The 25,163-nt window shown below is 35.9% G+C and overlaps 2 protein-coding genes across 4 annotated transcripts in view; both read left to right on the plus strand.

Moving 5' to 3' along the window:
* Positions 1-25,163, plus strand: part of LOC110663222 (uncharacterized) — an 83,070-nt gene that overhangs the window by 6,778 nt on the left and 51,129 nt on the right. The window lies entirely within an intron of this gene.
* On the plus strand, positions 17,930-24,982 carry LOC110663223 (phosphatidylinositol/phosphatidylcholine transfer protein SFH9). 2 transcript variants are annotated; one of them, XM_021822477.2, is made up of 16 exons: positions 17,930-18,569; positions 18,822-18,868; positions 18,954-19,254; positions 19,871-19,970; positions 20,251-20,517; positions 20,614-20,691; positions 20,789-20,890; positions 20,973-21,022; positions 21,130-21,229; positions 21,388-21,477; positions 21,561-21,653; positions 22,838-22,919; positions 23,183-23,580; positions 23,708-23,782; positions 24,438-24,619; positions 24,706-24,982. In XM_021822477.2, the coding sequence occupies exons 2-15, from the start codon at positions 18,862-18,864 to the stop codon at positions 24,489-24,491; spliced, it is 1,797 nt and encodes a 598-aa protein (XP_021678169.2). In that variant the 5' UTR covers positions 17,930-18,569; positions 18,822-18,861; the 3' UTR covers positions 24,492-24,619; positions 24,706-24,982. The 2 variants fall into 2 exon arrangements, with proteins under 2 accessions (XP_021678169.2, XP_058005864.1); XM_058149881.1 differs by lacking the exons at positions 17,930-18,569; positions 18,822-18,868 and having other exon boundaries at positions 18,944-19,254.

A 25,163-nucleotide genomic window follows, 5' to 3' on the forward strand; every position in this document is an offset into this window, starting at 1 on the left:
AGTTCTTTCAATTTTTCAGCGAAGAAGGGAGATCGGTGAAGAGCCCACAGTTTGGCTTTACCTGAAAGAACCAAAACTCATCATCCTTCCTTCGGGCAAGCCTGTACAGCTCGGCAAAGACTTTAGCCGTGGGCTCTAGTTTCTTAGCTCGGCAGAGACCCCTAAAGGCTACTAAAGTCTGCCAGGAGTTCGGATGTACTTGAGCTACCGAAACATGGTGAAAGTTTAGGACAGCCTTGTAAAATTCATCCAAAGGAAAACGGAGTCCGGCCTTCAACTGCTCTTCTTATACCATGATGAGATCACCTTCATCAAAGAAGTGATCGGCCCGAAAATCGCCATGACATTTGATTAGCTCAAAAGAGTCGATCCGCAGTGTCGACACCATATTTTGGCCGATCCCCGAAATCAATAAACTTTGAAACCGATACTAAGTCCCCATATCATTTAAAGCCTCACCGATCTCTCAAACCAATTGTCAAGTCTCCTGACCAGTCAATTACATTTCTGATCTCTCTTGTTAAACGAGATTGAACCAACATTAGGCCTTTATGCCACCAGTCTTATTGCCGATCTCCCTTTTAAAAGTTTGGGAATAATCAAGTTAAGGTTCCAATCCGGTTTAATGATGATTCCGATCTTAAATATTCAAATCAAATTTCCAATTTTAATCAAGTCTCGTTTAGCATTTGTTCTCAGCCGATCTCATGCTTATAGTGTTTTCCGACCTCTTACACTTAGATTAATAATCACTTTTAGTTGTTGTTCTAATATGTTCAGACAATCAAGTGCTTATACAACTTAGATACTTTCCGATCGCATCTAATCATTGAACAAAAAGGGGAATTTCATTTCATTTCAAATTAAAATTTATACAAGTCATTCGGCTGGAAGATCACATCCAGCCTGTTCTACATTTTGGTCACCCCCTCTATCACCTTCGGCATCCTCCTCGCTATCCTCCTCGTCCTGGGGAGCTAGATCCACCATCCAGGAGAAGTCCTCCTCGGGATAACGCTTCCTGAGCTCGGCCAAGAGATCCCCATGAGCGTTCACATAAGCACCGGCCTCCCTTGTCACTGCCTCTTCTTCTTTTGCTTTAAGCTCCTCAGTGAGGCGAGCGACTTCAGCAGCTCAGAGCGCCCGAACCTCTTCAAGAACATGAGCTTGCTCAGCCAGCTTATCCTCGTAGAATTTCATCCGCCCCTCAATTTCAGATATGTAGTTTTGGGCGGACGAAAGTTGAGATCGGAGGGAAGCAGCTTCCTGACCCACCTTCTCGACATCCTGCCTCAAGCGGTGAGCCTTCTCCCGAATAATGTGTTGGTTCACCAGACTCTCCACGCTCAGGCTCATAGTTTGTGTCAGGATATTGTCGAGGCTGTTCGGGGTTAGCCTATCCCGATCCTCCCGAAGGCAGATGGAGGACCCCAAGACCTTAGCAAAACCCCGGTTCTTTCGAACCATGCGGTTCTTCTCCAGTGAGTGGATCAGGATTTGGGCGCCACGGGAAAAGGGTCCTCACAGGTGGTTGGGGAGGACCCCCTTCTGCACTCGAAGCAACTGGAGGGGGTGGTGGCGGCTCTTCTTGACGAGGAGGAGACCGAACCACTTCTATGTCGGGGATCGGCTGTCCCAAGGGTTGAGACGAGCCTCCTTGCATTTCCCCAGGATCATGCCTGGGTGTCTGAAGCAGCTCGACCAGCTTCATCTCCCGCACTTTCCGTGAGACCTCTCTTTTCCGCTTCTGGCTCTCCTTGGAAGCCTCGCTGCTCGCCATACCTGCACAAAGAAAAGGTCAGTGAGATCGCTAAGGCCCAAAGATCAGAGATATAGAAAGTACCGAAGCCGAGGTCAGAGAGCTGAAGCCCGTGTTCTTGGCCGGTGACCACCGTGATAGTCCAATGATGCGATTTCGGTACATCGCATCTAAACAAAAGAATTTCTGTCTGGCCGCCTGATCTTTCAGTTCCATCACCATTAGGCCCTCTTCCCTATTTATGATGATGCGCTTCGGAAGTAAGGGGCCCTGGTGTAGCCAGCTACGTGGGAAACCCTCAAAGCCGTTCGGAATTTTGCTCCTCAAAATAAAGAAGCGATTCTTCCAATTCTTTAGGGAGGAGGGCAGATCGGTAAAGAGCCCGCAATGTGGCTTCGCCTGAAAGAACCAGTACTCATCGTCCTTTCGGTGAGTTAGCCTATGTAGCTCGGCGAATACCTTCGCCGTTGGACTGAGTCCTTTGGCTCGGCAAAGGCCTCTGAAGGCCACTAGGATCCGCCATGAGTTCGGGTGAACTTGGGCTATGCAAACTTGGTGAAATTTTAGAACTTTCTTGAAGAAGTCGTCAAGAGGGAACCGCAGCCCGGCTTTTAGTTGCTCTTCGTATACCATGATCATATCATTCTCTTCGAAGAAGTGATTAGCTCGAAGATCGCCGTGACACTTAATGAGTTTGTATGAATCGGGCTGAACGTTATACTCTTGGCTGAACGACTGCAGGTCAGTTTCTTGAAGGATTGACGGCAGCTCGTCCATGGAAAGGTTTTCTCTCCCTGAAGAATGTGTTTGCCTCGAGGATGCTGCTTGACCGCGGGCTGGAATGGAGGTCCTAGGGGGTTCAGATCGCCCGCTTATTCCGATTACCTCTACCTCATCTGACGACCACGAGACCTGAACGGAAGGGGGGCTTGCCGCTCTCTGACCCTCGGCGCCGCTCATTTTCTAAGAAAAGAGAAAATTTAAACTAAAAGAAAGATCAAAACCCTTACCGGAGTGTGATCGGTGTCGGAAGAACTTAAAAAAACGAGAGGATTTTGGAATCGCTCGCGAAAGGCTGAAAATGACATAAGGGGACGACTGGCGGACTCATCCCCTATTTATACTAGTATGAGCATTTAATGCTCACGGTGTCCCAAGCGGCGCATTGGTTCGCGAGATTCGCCAGCTTTTTCTGACACGTCTCACGAATGTTCTAGAAATTCCATAATAAGGAGAGATCGACTAGTTAGAGATCGGTGAATTAAGACGGATGTTTGGAAGTGCGGATTGGTCAAGGGCTGTTCAGTTAGGAACCGGATCGGATAAACACATTAGAGATCGAAAAATAATCAATGCAATAATAATAAAAATAATAGTTGTCAAAATAAAACTTTATTTTCGAAAGGTCAGATTACATCATTTGGGCGACCTCTAGAGATCGGATTATATTAAAAGTCAGATTACATCATTTGGGCGATCTCTAGAGATCGGATTACATTAAAAGTCTGATTACATCATAGGGGCGATCTTTAGAGATCGGTGGAACATCCTATCTAATAAAGGCCTATGTCAAAGCCTAGTCTCGTGGCTGAATCAAAAGATTTGCCCGGCCATAGACAGCGGATAGACGTACAGCTCAGATGGGGTGATTATGACTCTCATGAGGATGGAGACTCATCTCCACTGTCATCGACCAAAACCGAGCTGTAGTCGGGACGCCCAATGTGGTGAGGAGCCAAATGAATTTCAAGGGGTAGTCACCGAAGTTAAGAGGAATATTAGTAGTCTTCTCGCCCGAAATCAGTTCGCCGACTATATCGGTCGAACGATTCGAGATCGACACGATCGAGGTCCTCAATCCAGGTCGGCGAATTAGTCTGGTTCTCTCACTGTCATCAAATGAGGTTATCATAATTCTCCGATCATAATTCTCCGATCACCGGGATCGTAAATTTTCAGTCGAGGAATAAAGAGGACAATCGGAAAAAGATCAAAAGCAACTATCATGGCCGGGACTATTGCTGGAGCAGTTAGAACAGGAAATGTGAGAAGGAAAGAGGGGAAAATCAAATGCGGAGGGGTTTCCCGTTGAAGGTATATATATATAGGGAAAGTCTGAGCATTTATTGCGAGCAGAAAACGAAGCGGATGCCTCTGAAAATTGAAGGAATAAATGCTTTGACTGAATCAGATCGGATAAAGGAGAAGACCGGAGTAGGAGAGGTCAGAAGAGGGGAGCCCGGCATGAGAGATCGGAAAAGGATCGTGTTAGAAAGATCGGAAGGGAGGGGAGGTCGGAAAACAAAGAGAATAAGACAACTTCCGCTAACTGTCGTCATAATTAGAGCCGAGATAGTTAAAGCGTCGCAGACGAAATCTCCACCGCACGCCTCAGAATTGCCCACATTACTGACAGGTGCCAGAGTATGTCATGACAGTGCTGTACATCCCAATCTTTACCGTTGATCTTACTTGTAAGGACAAGTCCAGAGCCCTTGGATCAAAGAACAAGACGACAAAATCGGCGCCCTTTATTCTCAGCCTTCGGTTCGCCCTTGAGAAGAAAATTCTGAGCCGTCAGATTAGAAAGGAGAAAGGACAAATATGCACAAAAGGATCTCGGTCGTTCGTTTTGATTTTCTTTAATTCCCAACCATCAGATCGTATCCTTTAAAATCCAAAACTTCCATTTCCCTCAAAGGGAATCCTGATCCTTCATTAGGGACATCCGTTCCCTATAAATACCTGCATGAAAACTGTTGAAAAAAAAACACGAAGAAAAGGGTGGTAATTATAGTGGAAAAGCTCTGAAAATTAATTCAGTTTCGCTACTCTGCTATTTTTAAGCTAGAAAGACTTTAGAAACCAGTTTTCTCAAGTATTTTCTTTGAAGAAGTGTTGGACACTGAAACTCCTGATTTTCAGTTTGTTCATTGCTCTGTGATACCCTTTCTTAAGTTTCAGTTCTGTTTTCACCACCTTTATATCCACTTTTATTTTCTGGGTTCAATCTCATTCATTATCATTCCGGTTCGATTATATGCTAACTAGGCATTCGTCATTTCAAGGCAAGCATTAGTCCCCAGACTGTTAGCCCGAAACTCTGCAACATTCATGACTTCATAGTTAGTTCAATTGGTTCAACTTCTTGCAGGTGAGTGTTTGAACCGTTGCCTTATCTAGTGTTCGTCTTTATTTTCTTTTTATTTATGCTCGTAATTTTCGTTAAAGTTTGTCTTGTGTCAGAAGGTCCCACGTAGGTGGTTATTCTCATGAGTTTATCTTTTGATGCAACAGTTCATGTCATTTATTTATTCTTGATCTTTATTTATCTACCAATGCGAGTATTCAGGTTACGGGTAACGTATAAGTAGTTTGATAAAGTGTTGGTAGCAGTATCTTAACATAAGAGTTTTTTTAATAAACGTTCGGATAATAAATCAAAGAGCTATGAAGTCGAACCACTAGACTAGCTCGAGAAGATGACTGGGTAAGGTGGAGTGTCGGAATAAAATTGAGTTTCAGATTAGCAAATGAAATAAAGCAAATATTGCCTGCCGGAAGGTATTAGTAAGGCGATCACATAGGAGGTCGGTCAAATTCAGTCTGATGTCCCCTATCTAGTCATGAGGTACCAATGAGTTAAAAGAAGCCTCATTCGGGTCCCCGGCATCGTCGGATGCCAGAACCCTTAGTCTTAGGCTCTTATGATGTGTAGCTGTAATCAAATTTTAAGAGGTCGGAAAAATCCTTATCCGACTCCCATTCAAGTAAAAGAGATCGGAGGAGAGTTCTTATCCGATTCTCAATAAAAACTCCAATAAATATTTAAAAGAGATCGGAGGAGAGTCCTTATCCGATTCTCAATAAAAACTCCAATAAATATTTAAAAGAGATCGGAGGAGAGTCCTTATCCGATTCTCAATAAAAACTCTAATAAATATTTAAAAGAGATCGGAGGAGAGTCCTTATCCGATTCTCAACCAAAATTTTGATGAATATTTAAAAGAGATAGGAGGAGAGTTCTTATCCGATTCTCAATCAAAATTTTAATGAATACCTTAAAGAGATCGGAGGAGAGTTCTTATCCGATTCTCAATCCAAAAAATTTTAATAAATATCTAAAAGAGATTGGAGGAGAGTTCTTATCCGATCTCCAATCGAAATTTTAATCTAAAAGGGATTGGAGGAGAGTTCTTATCTGATTCTCAAATCAAATTTTGACAAATATGCAAAATAACCCCTTAAACAAAACTGATATGCAACAGTAACTCACTAAGGGTCGTCTCATTTATTTATGTATCTGGGTAACCTGAATTGGTGAAAAATCAAATATTCCCTTTTACCAAGAGGATTAACATCTCCGTTCGAACCTCCTAACTATCGATTTTAGTTTATAAAGAGCTTAAAGTTAAATCTGCTCACCCTCATTGAAGGACGAGGTGGGGTGCTTAATACCTTCCCCACCCGTTTACGGACCCCGAACCTAGAATCTCTATTTTTGAAGTGGTTTCATTTTAATTTATTTTCACGAATGGTTTTCTTTAATTTTCCTCAAAATTAAAGTGGTGACTCCTCACTCTTTCCCACTTCGGTGAGGGTTCGTCCAGGTGACCGTAAAACACCTTGCGACACGCAGATTGTACTCTTGGCTTATAGATTGGAGATCAGTTTCTCTCAAGACCAAAGGCAACTCATCAATTGGCAGGTTTTCTCTTCTCAAAGACGCTCCTCGCCTCGGTCTGGTGGCCGGATCAGTAACTGAAACAATGGCTGTCTTGGGACGTCCGCTTGGCCCAGTCGCATCGCCTTCTTCCGAGGTCCACGAAATATGGACGAAAGGCGAGCTTGCAGCTCTCTGACCTTCGACACTGCTCATTTTCAGAAAAATAAAAAGAAATTAACCAAGAAAAGAATCGAAACCCTTACCAGAGTGTGATCGGCGCCTGAAAACTTGAGAAAATGAGAGAAAATGCTAAGATTGTTAGGCAAGTTCTGAAATGACATAAGGAAACAACTGACTCACTTTTTCCCTATTTATACAAGTTTGAGCATTAAATGCTCGTAAAGTTCCAAGCGACGCATCGGTTAGCGGAACCGGCCGCTTCCTCGACACATCGCAAGAATGTTCCAGAAACATGATAAAAATCGAATAAATGAGATCAGTTAGCCAAGGTCTTTGGATTGAACAAACTTCCAAAACCACGGATCTGCTAATGACGATTCACTTAGGGATTCGATCGGATACACATATCAGAGATCGGAAAATAACTAATGCAATAATAAAACAAAAACATTTAAATAAAAAGTTTCATTTCATTTCCAAAAGATCGGATTATATCATTGGGGCGATCTCTAAAGATCGAATTACATTATTTGGGCAATCTCTAAAGATCAGCACTACATTATACCTAGTTTAGGCCTACTCCAGATGCTGGCCTATGTCAAAGCTTAGTTTTGTGGCTAAATCAAAAGATGTGTTTGATCAGAAAGCTAGCCACAAGTATTGGATAGATGTGCAGCTCAGATAGGGTGACTATGACTCTCATGATATTGAGCGGAGTCATCGCCGATGTCATCGACCAGAACCGAGCTACAGTCGGGATAACCGATGCGGTTGGGGGCTAAATGAACTTCAAGAGGCGATCACCGATATTAAGATTGAAATTAGCATTCCTCTTGCTTGAGATCAGTCCACCGGTTATACCGGTAGACCGATTCGAGATCGGTGTGATCGTCACTTTTGATCTTGATCGATAAATTAGTCCGATTCCCTCACTGTCATCAGATAATGTCTTCATGGTTCTCCGATCGCCGGGGTCATAAATTTTCAGGCGAAGGGTGAAGAAAACAGTCGGGAAAAGATCAAAAGTAGCTACCATAATCAGAATTATTACTGGAGAAGCTAGAATTGGAGAAATGGAGCATTGAAAAACCGAAGGAGGAAAATTGAAGTGTGAAGGGGATTTCCCGTAGGTGCATATATATAGGGCCTGGGCATTTATTGCATACAAAAATCGAAGCGGATGCATCGGTAACTGAAAAATTAATTACTTTGACCAAGGCATGACAGATAAAGAGGAAAAATCTAAAATGGGAGAGATCGGAAAATGAGGGGGGACCCGATACAAGAAAGATCGAAAAAGGAGAGGGTTATAATAGGGAGATTGGAAGAAAATAGATCGGAAAGCGCGAAAAGATTAAATAACTTTCAATCAACTCTCTTCATCATTAGAGCCGAATTAGTTAAAGCGTCGCAGGCGTGATCAAATCCTCACCACACGCCTCATCTGTAGAAACACCCACCTAGCCAACAGACGCCAAAACAGTTATGGCAGTCCTGTATATCTCAATCTCCACCGATGATCACAATCATAAGGATGGATCCGGAGCTCTCGAATCAAAAAGTAGATGATAGGTTCGGCGCTTTTTATTCCCAGCCTTTGGATCCATCTTATAAAGCAAGACCCTGAGCCGTTGGATTAAGAGAAGAAAGGACTGATATTCTGAATGGAATCCCAACCCTCCATTTTGATTCTATTTAATTCTGAGACATCAGATTATGTTCTTTTAAATCTAAACCCTCTGTCTCTCCTGGTGAAATCCTGACCCTTCATTATGGGTGTAACACCTCAATATTCGATAGTGCGTTCTACTATTCCGATGACCAGTGTCTGTCCGGACAGCTAGAATGCCTAGAACTACACTTAAATATTAGTGAGGAGACATGAAATAATGAAATACAATAGAGGAAAATACAAGAAAAACAAAGAAAAAATAAGAGCAATGAAATGTAACTAAGTTAAATGAGCTAAAAACCGTAGCGATGGGTGACCGCACTAGGAAGTTGTGGCATGGACCGTTGACTAGCCCTGGACTGCGGAGAAACCTGAAAAATATTTTTAAGACTTAAATAAATATCTATTGAAGTATAAATGACATTAGAAATGTCAAGGAAAAATTAATTAATTAGTACAAAGAAAAATGAGAAATCAAGAAACTGACAAAAATAGGTGTTACTGAAAAATTGGGAATACAACCCGAATAAGGGCATTTTGGTTAATTGACACCCTGAGTTGCCTTTTGACCTAAATGTCCATTAAAAATAAATGATATTAAACTTTGAAAATGTTATAAAAAAATAAAATTGTGGTATATTATATTAACAGTGGAAGTATGGTGGCATAAATGCAAATTATGGAAAATTTGGATTAATTAATTCATTAATCTAAGTTAGTACTCCACTAACCTCAATATTTGGGACACCTAAAAGCTAAAGTGGATAGAAGATGAATTCATCTTCAACCTCTTAACAAACAGCCGAATGAACCAACATTAAAGCTCCATAGCCAAACCTTACACAAGCCACATGTACTCCCATTCTAAGCTCCATTTTACCAAGGTTTCTTCATTAAAAGTGATCACCACACCTTGGGCAGCATTTAGGGAACAAGAAAGAAGAGATTTAGTAGAGTTTTGAGGAAGTCCATAAGAGGTAAGTAACCATTTCTTCATCCTTTCTTTGTTAAAGCTTGTGTGGGTATTGTGGTGAGTTGATTTATGAAGAAACTTTGAGGTTTTAATGAGTTATTGGAAGGTACAGTTTTTGGCAGCCATGGAATATCAAGGTTAATGAATTATTTCTTCATGTAAATGGTATTTTGAGGTATTGATTTAAGCGCTTAAATGTATAGGAGTTGATTTATCATATATATAGTTTGAATTGTAAGTTTGAAAAGTTAAAATGGAAGCTTGATGTATATAAACAATTGGGCAGCCTTGTGATGCATGGTAGAGTATTTAAATTCATGAAATAGTTTAGTCAATTATGGTACCAAGGATGGCAGCATATATATATAATTTAGTAGATAATATATATGTAATTTGATGATGGAAGTTATGTATAATGGTTAGGAGAGTTATGTGCATATGTTGTTATAAATGGATTTTGTAATTTGGGATTTGTATTTGATGTATTTAAGGTTATTGTATTCTGCCCAAAGTGACTATAATATGAAGTGATAAATGGTTGTGGTATAATACAAATGCAGAATTTGGTTTGGGAATTAAGTTATAGCTAGTTGAATGTGTGATTAGTTTGGTGTTTTAAAAAGGTGTTAAGGGCAGTATGTATTTTAGGCTATATTGTGTGATTCCAATTGGTTTGAGGCTAATTGGAGGTGAAATTAGATACAAAATGTGCCAACTTTCATGTTGGAAGCCTAACTAAATTCTATCCAGAAAGTGACAAGAAAATTGACCAAATCTGAATTGGTGACTTTGCAAACCTGAAAATTGCAGTCAGTATTTTGGCCATAACTCACTCAAAACAGGTCCAAATGACCTGAAATTTATATAGTTGGAAAGCTTAGACATAGGGCTACATCTTTTGTAGAGACCACAAAACCCAGAAAAGACCATAAGCAAGTCAAAATGCTTGCACAAGTTCGGGTATAAAAACTGTCAGAATCGAAAATGACCTAAAAATGACATAAGTTTGCCATTTTAGTACAATCTGTCCAGCAATAGTAAAATGACTATAACTTGATTTAGTAAACTCCAAATGACCTAAAATTTGTGGCAAAAATTCACTAAGACATAGACCTACAAGTTTGTAATTCTGATCAGAACTCAAAAACTGAGGGAACTAGATCATCCGGCTAGGTCAAAACAGCATACCAAAATCTGATAAATTGTAATAACATGTAATACACTTGAAAATGAAATTGGTAACATATACTAACACTAAAGGACTATAAAATATGATGCATTGGTAATATTAAAATTTATTCCTCTATAGTGCATCAAAGGTCAACATTATAGGTTGACTAATGAAAGCAATAGTATTAAATAAATTAATTATTAAACCTTATTGTTAGAGATAATTTAACTAAGTACTGAAACACTTTAAATTTGTGTTTCAGTTAGCAAAGACTCAGGGAAGGGGAAGGAAACACTGAGTCAAGGCCAAGAGGCTACTCTTCAGATGTTTGTGCACAATAGTTATTTCTTTTAAATTTTCAATTGAAATAAATTATGACAATTTGTATGTTATTACTTAAATTGTGAAAATTTTATTTGAATAAAATTTGATGGATACTTATTACTCGAAAAATATTTCAAATGGTTTGAAACCACAGCTATCATATATATTTGATTTAATTTTTCGCTAGCTTGTCTAGTGTGACGAATTGCTTTGAATTCCCTCTCTGGCTGAAGTGTTGAGGTATGTGCCAGTTGAGGACGAATAGGATGAGTACTTATATAATTGCTAGCTAGCTATGTTATTCCTCATTAGCCATTGGCTTTTGGGACGAATTGGACTTTGGAAACATGATTAAGCTGTGTGTGTGTTTGATTTATTGATATTGATTGAGAAATTGTAAAATGGAGTTTAATTCTTTATGACATTCTCTGTCTTTTGAATTTAACTATGATTTCAAGTATCCACAGCTTATATGATTTATGGTTTATGGTTTTAAATTGCATTTTCTTAATGTTGTGCACCATTGAGATATTGGCTCAGCGATAGCTTTTTCATTGTTGTCGCAGGTAGACAGACAGACAGAGCAGCAGAGTAGACTGTTTGTGTTACATTTTGGGATTCTGCCGGGTGTATTGAGCATACCATCTTTTTGTAATTTTTGTTATAATATATGTGAACTGTATGTGTATATTGTACTTGGTCTTGAGCAGTTATAAACTAAAGTTGTAATATATTTATTTCTTTATCTCAACTTTTGAACTACTCGATCATTTTATAGTCTATATTTGGAAATACTGAAAATTGATGTTGAATTGAGTTTGACAAATGTTGAGAAATTTATTTGTGTTGAACTATTATTAGAGTTTGTGATTAAACAAATATATTGAAAGTATTTTTTTTACAGATTTTTGAAGAACTGTTTTATTTAAAATATAAATGACACTCTGCCGAAATTTTTACAAAAATCATTAATACTCCAGATTTGTTATTTGGTTTTACTTCAGTAAAAGAAAATTTTTAACACCTGTCAAAAGTGCTCATCACTATAAAAAGAAATAAGAAAATATTTAAAATCCCTTGTAGTATATCTAATGGATTATCAGTAGACGAAATTTGATAATTCATTAGGTATACTAAGAGATCATGTTATGCCTTACGGAGGGGTAAGGTGTGACAATGGGCACCCGTTCCCTATAAATACCTGCATACAATACTGTAGAAGGGACGGACGAAAAAAGATGATGGTGATTATAGTGGAAAGACTCTGAAATTTGATTCAGTCTTGCTACTTTGCCATTTTGAGCTTTCGTAGCGTTGAGAAACTTTAAAAATTAGTTTTCTTAAATATCTTCATTAAAGGAGCTCTAAACCCTGAAATTTTCATTTTTAGTGCCTGTTCATTACTCTGTAAGACCATTTTCGTTCAATTTCATCCTCATTTCCCTAATATCAGTACATTACTCTCCAACCTCAACCTCGTTCCGACCTATTCCTATTACGTCGGGTAAGTTCGAGTCTTTCTACCGCCAACTTTCACGTCTGCACGACTTGTGGATACCGGAGTTAACTCACTCATTCGTCTCCTCAATTTCCTACAGGTAAGCATCTAAACCATTATTTTTGTCGAATATCCTTGTCTTATTTCTCCAGATTTCTTTTAAAATTTCTTTTATATCCAGTCGCACTATATCTCAAGATAGATTACCTAGGCCAATAGTTATTTCCAGTGTCTTCTTTTATTTCGTTCGAATATTCCATTTGTTATCATTTAGTTTTCATTCCCGTCAAGAGTAGATGTTCGAGTCCTTAGCGGCTCGTAAATACTCTAAAAAGAATAGGTAAGAATATCTTAATAAGAGTTTTTGGGACTGAATAAATAAAAATGATGAAGGAAAATAGGTATATCAAAAGGGCTGAATAGGATGGGGAACAGAATTATGTTAAACAAATAAGTCAAGAGGTCGGGCCATGAAACGAGCCCAAGTGATGATATAATAGATCGGGAATCAAAATAAACTCGGATCCCGAGCGAGCAGCTAAAAGAGATTGGACCAAAGAGTTCGGATAAAGTGACCACGCTGAAGATTGGCGAGGAGTTCGGTTTTCCGTCCACTATCTAGTTATAAAGTCTTGTAGGCTGGGAAAAATTGTACACGGGTCTCTTGTGTCCTCGGTACCTCATTCCCACAAAAGGGGTTAAGAAGGACCCTTTACCAAAATCCTTAGTTCCAAGTTCTTACAAAACTCTATAAACATATTAAGAGATCAGGGGAGAGTTCTTACCCGATTCTCAGCTAAAATCTTAAAAAAATATTTGGAGATCGGTGGAGAGTTCTTATCCAAGATCCTTCACCTAAACTTCAAACAGAATACTTTAAGAGATCGGGGGAGAGTTCTTACCCGATTCTCAGCCAAAATCTTAAAAAATATGTGGAGATCGGAGGAGAGTTTTTATCCGAGATCCTTCACTTAAAACTTTAAACAGAATGCTTTAAGAGATCGGGGGAGAATTCTTACTCGATTCTCAATCAAAATCTTAAAAAAATATGGAGATCGGAGGAGAGTTCTTATCTGAGATCCTTCACTTAAACTTTAAACAGAATAATTTAAGAGATCAGGGGAGAGTTCTTACCCGATTCTCAACCAAAATCTTAAAAAATATGTGTAGATCGGAAGAGAGTTCTTATCCGAAATCTCCCGCTCAAACTTGTAACAAAATATATCAAGAGATCGGGATAAATTTCTTACCCGAATTCTCTTAACTAAAATCCAAATTAAAATATCACAACTTCAATACACAAAGTAATCCCTAAACAAAAATCCGCTACGCGACACCTACTCACTAAGGGTCATCTCATGTACTCATGTTATTGGGCAGCCCTGAATAGTGAAATATCAAATATTTCTTTTATCCATACGAATGACTAACATTGTCACTCCAACACCCCCCCCCCCCAATTACCAATTTTAATTTATGAAGAGCATAAAGTTAAATCTGCTTACCCTCGTTGAGGGACGAGGCGGGTTGCCTAACACCTTTCCTACCTGTATACGGACCCCAAACCTAGAATCTCTATTTTCGAAGTGATTTTTTTTTTAATTTACCTTTACAAATGGTTTTCTTTAATTTCTCTCAAAATTAAAGTGGCGACTACTCACTTTTCCCACTTCGGTAAGAACTCGCCTAGGCGACCGCAAAAACCCTTGCGACAAGTACACCAAAGGCTATCGCGGCTATTGGGTAGAAGAAAATAGCTGTCCTCAATCACCTAGATAATTATATTACGGATTTATTAACACTAATTCAAAATAAGACTTTAAAGAAATAATAGACAGCCTAATTCATGCCGAAAATCTGACAGACTTTCCCCTATACCTGGGACCTACCCAACCTGCAAAACGGTTCAAATAACACTTCTAAACTCAACCCATATCTCATCATCATTATATGGCCCCTCCTAGGCCCTCTAAACTAGGCAATAATCACAACATCAGACAACTCAATTATAAGACTTTAAAACTAATATTTTTCAAAAACTATCAAAACTAACTTTAAAAATTCTATAAACCTGCTCCGCGGTCCTTAATAATATTATAAGGTTATTGCAATAGGAATCGTAATTGTCTTATCATCTACGAATGTTTTATAAATTTTATTCTAACCCAGTACAAGGCAAAAATTGAGTAATGTAGTGTTCGAGTTTACCTATATTAAATTTGACAACTGGAATGCGTCCATAACGTCTAAAAATGGTGGGATAGCCTATAATCTTGATCCGGTTCTGAAATGATTCCAGCAGCTTATATGTTCGACCCGAAATTGCAAATCCGAGCGACGATCGAATTTCTACGAAATGAAAGTACATACGCGAAGTCCACAATACCAAAGTTAGAATAAATATATATATATATATATATATATATATATATATATATATATATATATATATATATATAATTATTTGAAAATTAGGGATGTTACACATTTTGGTGTGATTCTTATTGCTATTAGTTTTGTTAATGAATGACTGGTGTTGAAAGATGTTAAAATTCTGATTCAGTTGAATTCCAGCTTTACTTGGAATTCTGGCTTCACCCTCATTTATATGCAATTTGTGAAGTTGAATTCTGGTTTCAGTTACTGGAGATCAACTCCAATATGCTAACCCCCCTGTAAATTAGAATGACACACTAGTTATATAACAATTTTAACTTTGGTAGCATATGAATGTTTTTGCTTCAGAAGATCATTAATTTTCACAAACTTTCTGATTATAACCAAATGCACTCTGCTTTCAGGAGAACGCTAAAAAAACACATCGTCTGATGTCTTGGGAGGATTTTGAAAGTGCTTAAATCAAATATTGGAATCAGCCAAACGGGTAAGAGTTAGGCTTGCTCCCTACAATTGATAACTACTAGAAACCTGTACATATATATCTGTTGAAAGTTGACTGTCTTAAATATATTATTAGTAGTGTTTGTAGAGTTTAAAGAATCTTGGATTGTAAGTTTTGAAAGATAAATTCTTGCCTTGATCGGATTGATTATAGATTTAAGACACAAATATATGAGATCTATATATGTAATAGATATGTTTCATCATACATTCTTGAATCATTGATAAACTGGGTTTAGATAAGAAAAATTGATTTTGAAATGAACTAAAATTGTAAAATCCTTGAGTAAACACAGCTTTTTAAGTTATCCTTAATTTTCTTTTAATTTAATGCCTGTCGAGTAAAGTCTATTTAGTATTACTGTTATAATTGTAATTAAATAAATATTTTCTTAAATATATTATTTAAAATAATAAAATTATTTTTTTTTAAATTATTTTTTTTCCAAAACTTGTAGACTGACAAGGAAAATATTCTTCCACACACAAATTGTTGATAAAATTGTCTTCCATTATGTAAATTGAAAAGGGAATTTTCCAGGAACCCTGAAAATTTAAACCTGAATGCTGATCAGTCTTGGATGAACACAATAACAGGTAAAAAGTACACATCAATGGAGTTGCACAGCCGACAACTTGGTGAAAAGAGATCATTTATTTGTTTATTTTAATTTTATAGACGTTTCAAGGCAATGTTTGTTGTCATCGCGCATTCTTGTTTTCTGTGATAATGATAACCAATACAAACCAAAAATTATCATTACAATTGACCGAGTTAATTTCTCCATTTAAAATAATAAAAAAAATAAAAAAAATAATAATAATACCAATTAATCAACGGATAATTTTTTGACTTCCCTTCTTCAAGTGTTAATTGTGATGTAATTATGTTAACGATGACGATAATGATGATGATTTTGGTGGAAGCTTGGTGCCTCAACTCTCCTAGAATTCATTACCACGTGCTCCGGTGTGCGACTTATTGTCCTTGCGTTTCGAATTTTCTCCTTCAGATTTCTTTTTGACACCCAATGAATCACATTTTAAAATTTTATATTAATATATTAGTTTATTAATTATTTTATAAATAAAATTATTTTATTTTATTAATTTTTAAAAAAAAAATGCGTGAAACACATTTAATTATTTCTCATCATTAAATTTTTATTTTCTTTTTTTTATTAGTAATTATTAATTAAATAATTTTATTTATAAAATAGTTAAGTTAATTTAAAAATTTTTAATTTTTAATTTTAAATTATAATTACTTTTATAAAATTAAATTAAAATTCATAAAAGAAATTAAAATTTAAAATTTTTTATAAAAATATTTATAAAATTAAATAACCACATATAATAATTACTTTGAATATGCTTCATCATTCATGTAAATATAAAATTTATTTTTTATAATTTATAAAAATATTTATATTTATATAAATATTTTAAATGCATTTAATAATTTTTAATTTTCAAATGGAAAATACATTGTACTTTAAATACTTTTTTTTAAGTAAAACATTGAAAGTAAGAATTTAAATATGAGTATATCAAATAAATAATATACTTTTAATTAGACACTTAAAATATTATATGTTAATTTTTTTTTATTTTATAAATTATGAAAAATAAGTTCTTCAAATACTGCCATTGAAGAGCTTCTAGATACATCCTTTCTCTTTCTCTCACTTATGATTTTTTGATCTTTCAGCCAATTTATTTTATTATAAAATCATTAAATATTATATTTTAATTTTTTTTATTTTATAAATTATGAAAAATAAGTTCTACATTTATCCTTCAAATGCTGCCATTGAAGAGCTTCTAGATACATCCTTTCTCCTTCTCTCACTTATGGTTTTTTGATCTTCCAGCCAATTTATTTTATTATAAAATCATTTACTAGTTTGATGGATGCGAGTAATTAATTTCTCCTATTCTAAAAATTGACCCCACTTATTAAGGTTAATTTTTCAATCAAGTGTTCGTTTGCTTACTCAATTTAAAATTTAGGGGGGGGGGGGGGGGAAATTGCTATATGATTTTGAATTTTGGCACTTTATTAAAATATATAATTTAAATTTTATTTAATTAAAATGATCCCCTAAGATTATATTTATTGACGTTTTTAGGCAAAAACATGTTAATATTATTTATTTTTGCTGATATAGGTCCCACTAATAATAAAATTTAAATTTTAAATTCATTAAAACATTAAATGAATTTCAAAAGAAGAGAATTATATCACTCCTAAGCTTGCCAGAGTTAAGGGTACATATGGGTTGATTTAGACGGATTTAATATATTTTATTAAATCAAATAAAAAAATTAATTTTGATAATATTTAAATTAAAATTAATAAATTAAATTATAAAATTATATGTATTCTATTTTCATATTAATCGAGCTAGATTTGATTTGAGTAATACTTTTTAAATTTTTATAATTTAATTTTTATTAAATTTATTTTATACATATTATCATAAAAAAACAAATTATTAACTTAACAAACATTATTCAATAAAAAAAATAAAATTATTTCTGTATTTCTTTATATAAATATATATAATTTAAGTTTAATTTTTTACTATATTAACTCAAAATCTAAATTAAAAATTTAATTTATAGTTATTTTTAAATTATAATTAATATTTAAATATATAAAATTACTAATTACAATATATATTTATTCGAGTTAATCGATTTAATCGGTTTGATGGTTTCTTTACACTCTAGCCAGAGCAGTTGCCTTTGCTGTAGCCAAATACCCCTCCTCTCTTTTTAAAAGACAAAAATGAAAAGTAGAAGTGGAGCTCGTTTGTTGCGCACGCGAAGCGTAAACACGAGCACCTAAAAACCGCCGTACCCCGTGAGCAAACGGCACTTGGAGGAAACATCCTCCACCGGCCCGGGGGGGAAAAGGATCAAACAACGGGGATATAGAAAAGAACCTGAAAAGCGCCAAACAAAAACAGCCGGCTTTACGGTGAAAAAACGAAAAATTGACGGAAGCAGCAAACGGGCCGTTCCACTCGACGTCTCCGTGCCTCACCTCCTAATAAAATTACTCTTCTTCAAGTCTTGATAACGACATGCTCCTCGTTCTCGTTACTCGAAAGCAACAGCTGCAACTGCAGCTGCGTCCCTCAGCTCCCGTAGCTGTTAGTTACGAATATTCTATTCCATTCTAGAGAGAGAAAAAAACGAAAGAGTTATATTTCATAACAGACGTCTAGACAGAGAAAAAGCACGAAGCATCAATAGCCAAAAGAAAAAAAAAATAGAACCTCCGTAATCTCAAAGCAATTTCATTTTACACAGAGAGAGAGACAGAAGACGAACATACATTTTTGTATATATGTATGTATAGAAACAGAATTTCAGAATCCTAAATCGTCGTGAATGCGAAATTTTTCTTTGAAAAGGTATTGATTCGATTGAAGGAGGAATTGTTGATAACGTCATCGAAGACTGCTCTTTTTGTCTTTGTTTTTTCGCTGGATCTGATTTGTTATGCTAATTCATGTCGCTTCGTTATTGTCGATTTTTGTATGGTGAATTTCGTCGTGTTTGGAGCAATCGGTTTTAATAGAGAATCTCGCAGATCGGCGAGATATGTTTTATATTTATGGCTTCTGTTTTGTATTTCTGAGATTTTGTTTCATTCTCTTATCCAGATTTGACTTGAATTGCAGTTATATTGAATTTTAAACGAGAATGCAAGGTAAAAGTTCATGCGTAAGATTTTCAAAGCTTGAGTTGAGGGGAATGTGATTTGCGCCTGTGTAAAGTTTTTGATATGATTGTAGGGGAGGCGATTTCGATTCGGGAGAATGAGAGGGCTAAAAGTGTGGATGTGGAGACTTCCGAGGAAGAGAAACGAAGAACTAGCAGCAGATCTCTGAAGAAAAAGGCAATGAGTGCATCTACGAGGCTCACTCATAGCCTCAAGAAGCGTGGGAAGCGGGTGGCCGAATGCCGATATGCCGCGATTTCGATCAATGATGTTCGAGACGCGAAGGAAGAAGTGGCTGTGAATGCGTTTCGCCAGGCATTGATTGCAAAAGATTTGCTTCCGCCTCACCATGATGATTATCACACATTATTGAGGTCATTCAACGTTTCTGTGACAGCATTTGATATGCAAATTTCAATAATTTCTGATACGCTAATCACATCGTTTTTTACTGGAAGCAACATTTTGTGATGGATGGTATTCTATTGATGTTTGAATCTCAAATTGCTGACTTCCGAAGTGATCAATTTGGAACTGGAGAACGATATTTTGAATGATCAGTTAGAACCTGTTAATTCAATAGATGGTGTTGGTGCAGGACTTGGCATGATTAGTTAGAATAGATTTGAAGAATCTATTGAGATTGCCAACAATCCAATTATGTTGGAGATTTGGCAACTTAGCTTGGGGCTATCACTGAATGAACAATTAGTTAATTAAGTGTGGCATAATGCGTGGATTTACTAAGATTGGAATATAATGTGCATCATTTATATATTTGGATGCTGTCACATGCTTTGGTATATGGTATCAAAATTCTGAGAATTAGCTCTCTCTCTTCTAGTGCTGCCATTATTCAGAAAGCTTTTATTTTCTCAAGCAATTTCAAACTCATTGGACACTTCTGTTTAACTATTTCTCTGTACACTTTTTTGCTTTAAAAACTATAATTCTACTAAATTGCAGAGAACTGAGTTTCTTTTATTGCAGGTTTCTAAAGGCTCGAAAGTTTGACCTTGATAAAACTCTCTTGATGTGGTCAGAAATGCTCAACTGGAGGAGAGAGCAGGGAGTAGATTCTATCATACAGGTAAAAATTATCATTGTAGTATCATTTTCTTCCTTTTGACAAGTATGATTTGTTATAGAAATAATTAATGGTCAGAAAATTGTCTGATGCATGAGATCAATTCTTAGCTGAGATGAAGAATGACATTAGAAATAAGATGCTTTCTTGGTGGAATTAAACTTACAGGCAGTTGTTGCCGGCAGTTTTGTACTACAGTACCTCTTATTTTGCTTTTCTTTTTTTATTTTTTTTTATTTTACAATTTTCTAACTGATGGTGAAACATACTGTTGCTTGCTTAGGATTTTATATATGATGAATATGAAGAAGTTCAGCGATATTATCCTCATGGTTACCATGGTGTAGACAAAGAGGGCCGACCTGTTTATATAGAAAGACTTGGCAAAATTGAACCTAGCAAGCTAATGAGTGTCACTACAGTGGATCGGTTTTTAAAATATCATGTTCAGGGATTTGAGAAGACTTTTGCTGAGAAATTTTTTGCGTGCTCTATTGCAGCCAAGAGGCATATAGATTCTACAATAACAATATTGGATGTGCATGGCCTGGTAATTTCTGAGCCTGCAATAGTATTTATTGCAATTCCACATATTAAATGAATTTCTACTAAGCTGTTGTTCCTTGACTTTTTACTGGTTATGCAGAACTGGATGAGTTTTGGAAAGGTTGCACATGATCTAGTTATGCGTATGCAGAAAATTGATGGTGACAACTATCCTGAGGTGGTTTAATTATTAAAATGAAACTAAATAGAAAGATTGCCCGAGTTACTGGTGTATTCATTTGGTGATCACTTATGAATCTGCTCCTTCTTAACAGACATTACATCAGATGTTCATTGTAAATGCTGGTAGTGGATTCAAACTGCTATGGAACACAGCAAAAGGTTTTCTTGATCCAAAGACTACTGGAAAGATAAATGTACAAGGCATTTGGTATTTATTTCTTTTGCTGTACAAAATGATCTGAACTTATACTAAATCATTCTGATCTGATGCCATAGGTTTTAGGCAATAAATTCCAAAATAAGTTGTTAGAAGTTATAGACCCAAGGTTGGTATTTTTCTTTTACTGTTAGTGCAACATCAAATATTTAATTACAGCTGGAAAGTTTTCCAACTCATGTTACAAACTTCTTTTTGCATTTTCTTGCAAGACAGCCAATTGCCAGAATTCCTTGGTGGATCTTGTTCATGTCCAAATGAAGGTGGTTGTCTTAGATCTAACAAGGGGCCCTGGAATGATCCAGAAATAATGAAAGTATGATCCTTGTCTGTGTTGAGCAAAAATTGAACCTATTCAGTTGGCAGCACTGATTAATAGTACCTATTGATTTTGAAAATCATACAATTCAAATTTTGCATTAATATTCTCCATTGGCATGCCTGCAAACTCAAAGTCATGCACTTTACTTGCAGCTGGTACATGCTGGAGAAGCAATGATCTTGAGGAAAATGAAGAGTTTTTCTGATGACGATGATTTTGAAATCAGGCCATTTCCCTCTAAGGTGAGTGGCAGAACAATTATTCACTTCAATCATCATCTATGATCTTCTGCATATATATAGGTACATGATGCTTCTTTATGCAGGTTTCTAGAAGTGAAATATCTTCTTCTAATTTAGGCTTAGATATAAAGCCAAATACATCAAGCTTCATTCAACAAATGCCACTTTCTGAGAAAGTAAGTTTCTAGAGGTTGCTTTTTGGGTTTATCAATTCTTTTAATGCTAATTGTGATGGGACTTTTGGATCAACAATTTCTATAGCTGTTATCCAACTATGTAGGTCATTAATAAACATGAGGCTAATTTCTCATGAAATTGAAACAAATCATGTTTAAAACTCTATTTCGATCTATAGTACTTGGGTCAATTGGTTTATAATTGATTTCACATTTTTTAAATAAATCTGTAATTGACAGAAATCAAATTAATTGTGTCATTTGCATTTATCTAGTTGCTGTATCATCCCTTTCCATGCAATCCAATCTGGTCCCTTTCCTTTGCAATCAAGAGAGAGAGAGAGAGAGAGAGAGAGAGAGAGAGAGAGAGAGAAGACCTTATTCTGGTTTCAAATGTGGACCCTAGCAAGTCCAATAAATTCATCAGATTCTAAACTATATAAATTCTTCTCTTTTTTGTCTGCTCATCAAATTTTACAATCTAAAATGTTCAAGCACCAGAATTTGGAGAAATAAAATTCTAACATATCAAGATTCTCATTTTAGTTGAAACAGATGTTAAAGTTGTTGTAGCAAAAAACCACGACCAAAGAAATGCATAGGAAAATAGGGGAAAGAAAGAATGTAGGACACACCCTAGGACAATTTAACTGGACCTATTTCTAAACATCAATTAATATGGACTGTATGATGATCTATGATTGTGTTCATCAAATCAATCCCTTAAAATACATGCTTTTGGAAAATTTCTTGGGCAAAAATTTAGTTGCTATTATTCATGTAAGTAATGGTGTTATGAAAGGTGGAAGGCTAGTCAAAACTATGAAGGGCAAAAGTTTAGTCATAGCAAGTACTTAGTCAAAACTATTCATGCGATTTTTGAAGTGATTTGGCAGTTTAAAGGAAATGCAAATGATTTGTTAGAAGCTAAAATGTTCATGTGATAATTAGAGAATCCATAAATGGGCAATGATACGATCTGTGTTGATGGGTACTGTTTAATTTTTCATCATTTGGGTTGATTTAATTTGTTTTGATTTCAGTCTGAATAAGTTTGATAAATATGGTTTGATTTACAATTAAATGAGGTGTTGATATCTTGAGTATACCATTTTTCAGTTCACTATTAAGAATTATTTTAGCGTATAACTGTTAACACATACTGTGCTTCTATATTATACTAGGGAAGAAGGATGGGTGATCCTGCTTCTCTCTGCAACCTGATTGAATACATTCCAGCAAGAGTTGAAGTATCTAGTTCAACAAGTTGGTGACCTGACAATCTTTTTATTTTTTTTTATGTTAAACCTGCCTCAAAAAATTTGTTGGTCCACATTAAATGATAAAATCATGAACAGCTCTTTTGCGGTTCTTTTACCTTTTCTTTTATATATATATATATATATATATATATATATATATATATATATATATATATATATATCTTTTGGTTCTTTTACCTCTTTTTTTTAACATATTCCTTTTGCATGCAAGCATTTAGGTATTCATGATCTGATCTCTTCTGACAGATGATTCAGCCAATAGTGTCAGCACAACAATAGTGCAGAAGAAGTTCATTCCTCATATAACAAGTTTTGTAGTTCACTTCATGCTCAAATTGTTAGCATGGATATATCTTCTTGTGCCAGCAGTGGGGAGAATTTTTTCAGTCCGACGTGCAGACAGACAATTACCTAACCAACACAACCTACCAGTGGCAGATTCAAGTTCTCAAGAGCAACACATCTCACGGGAAATAAAAGAGGACTCACTCCAGCCATGCTGGCAGAGGTTGCAACATTTAGAAACAATGGTAAATGAGCTGGTTAGCAAACCTACCAAAATTCCTCCTGAGAAAGAGGACATGCTTCTTGAATCTTTGAGTCGGATTAAATCTATAGAACATGATCTGCAGAAGACAAAGAAAGTAAGACATCTGATCTGGTATCTTTGTTTTTCTCCAAACAATTCCGAAGTTTATGGCACAAACATAAATCATTATTTTTGTCTAGATTGTTAATAATTGGCTGTCGAAACTAATCTTTATTTTGCAGGCTCTGCTTGCGACTGCATCAAAACAGGTGGAGCTTGCTGAGTCATTCGAAAATCTTAAAGAGAGTACCTTAGCTGTAAGTTCCTAAATTCATTACAGGTGCCTGTTCATTCAACAAAAGCTAGAATTTAGCATTCTTTACAAATGTAGGAAGATGCAGCAGGGAATTTAAATTTCAGGTTTTGGGGTGTTCAGCAGCTGAGAATAAATAAGTGTGGGAAAAATAAGCATGTGCTATAGCAATAAAAGCCTGCACATAGTTTTAGCAAAGTCATATATGCATCAATTCATAATTTTGGCTCCCAACTCCCAAAAATAAAAATAAGTGAGAAACATATCCAAGTTAAATGTCAAAAAAGGAAAACCCCTTTGACAGAAATAAGGGAATTATAGAAAAAAAATAAAAAGGACTAAGAATTTGTATACACTGGCCTAGCCTCATTATCCTTGCGTCGCATTGGATAAATTTCCAGAATTTCGTATCACGGGTATACTAGATTGTTGACATACAAGATGTAAAATTGTTTTGGTAGTTTAATTGCATCAAGAATGCAATCTATACTTTTGATTTAGTTTAACAGTCGCCCACATGTAATTCTTATGAGTTATGCCTGGAGAAGTTTCTGGATATCTTCCATTAAGTCATACAGAATGCATTTATTATTAGATTGGTTGCTTACCATATAAGACAATACGTGAATGCGGATTATTCATGACTTTGTCAATTGCAGGGAGTGAATTCATGTTGGCCAAGAAATTGCAAAACTTTTTCCCTGGAAAGATGAGATGTATTTCTTTCAAAACAAGTTTGTTGATGTTGTTATTGCGCAATGTCTCTGTGTGATTCTTAAGAATTCAGTCATTAACCAGATGCAAATTAGTTCAGCAAATTCAAAGAGATTAGCCATTCTAGGTATCACTTTCATTTGTTGCTGGATCATTCATTCCACCATTTCACCCTAAGAAGCATGAAGTAATTTCTTTTTCTTTTTCCCTCAGGTTCTTACCTTGCAGAGAATGTCTCACTCTTCACCTGGCCATGGATTTCAGGATGTTTCAGATAAGCATCGCAGTGAGCATGACACACCTGTATGGTATTCCTCGTGATTCTGTACATAGCAAAGATCATTTGGTTCCTTTTTTTTCCTCAGACTGAAAATATGCAAACCACATTGACATTAGTATTGAAAACCAAATGCTCATTTCAGAAAAGAGTTCTACTAGAAAATTTTATGAATCGAGGCAATTTAATGCACAATCGTTGTTTCAACATTAATTTGTGCAAGAACCATTGACATCTATAACAATTTGTCATGCTAACGGTTTATTGTTCCAAGGGATATGTACTGTTGATTTACTCAAAAAATTAAATTGGAATAGTAATTATTCGTGTTCTTGTTCCATGACAAAATTGGGTCGAATTTTAACTTTTCAAAGCGTGTTTCATTTGTCTAAAC

Source organism: Hevea brasiliensis, chromosome 7 (assembly GCF_030052815.1).
Source record: "Hevea brasiliensis isolate MT/VB/25A 57/8 chromosome 7, ASM3005281v1, whole genome shotgun sequence".
In the NCBI taxonomy this organism is placed as follows: Eukaryota; Viridiplantae; Streptophyta; class Magnoliopsida; order Malpighiales; family Euphorbiaceae; genus Hevea; species Hevea brasiliensis.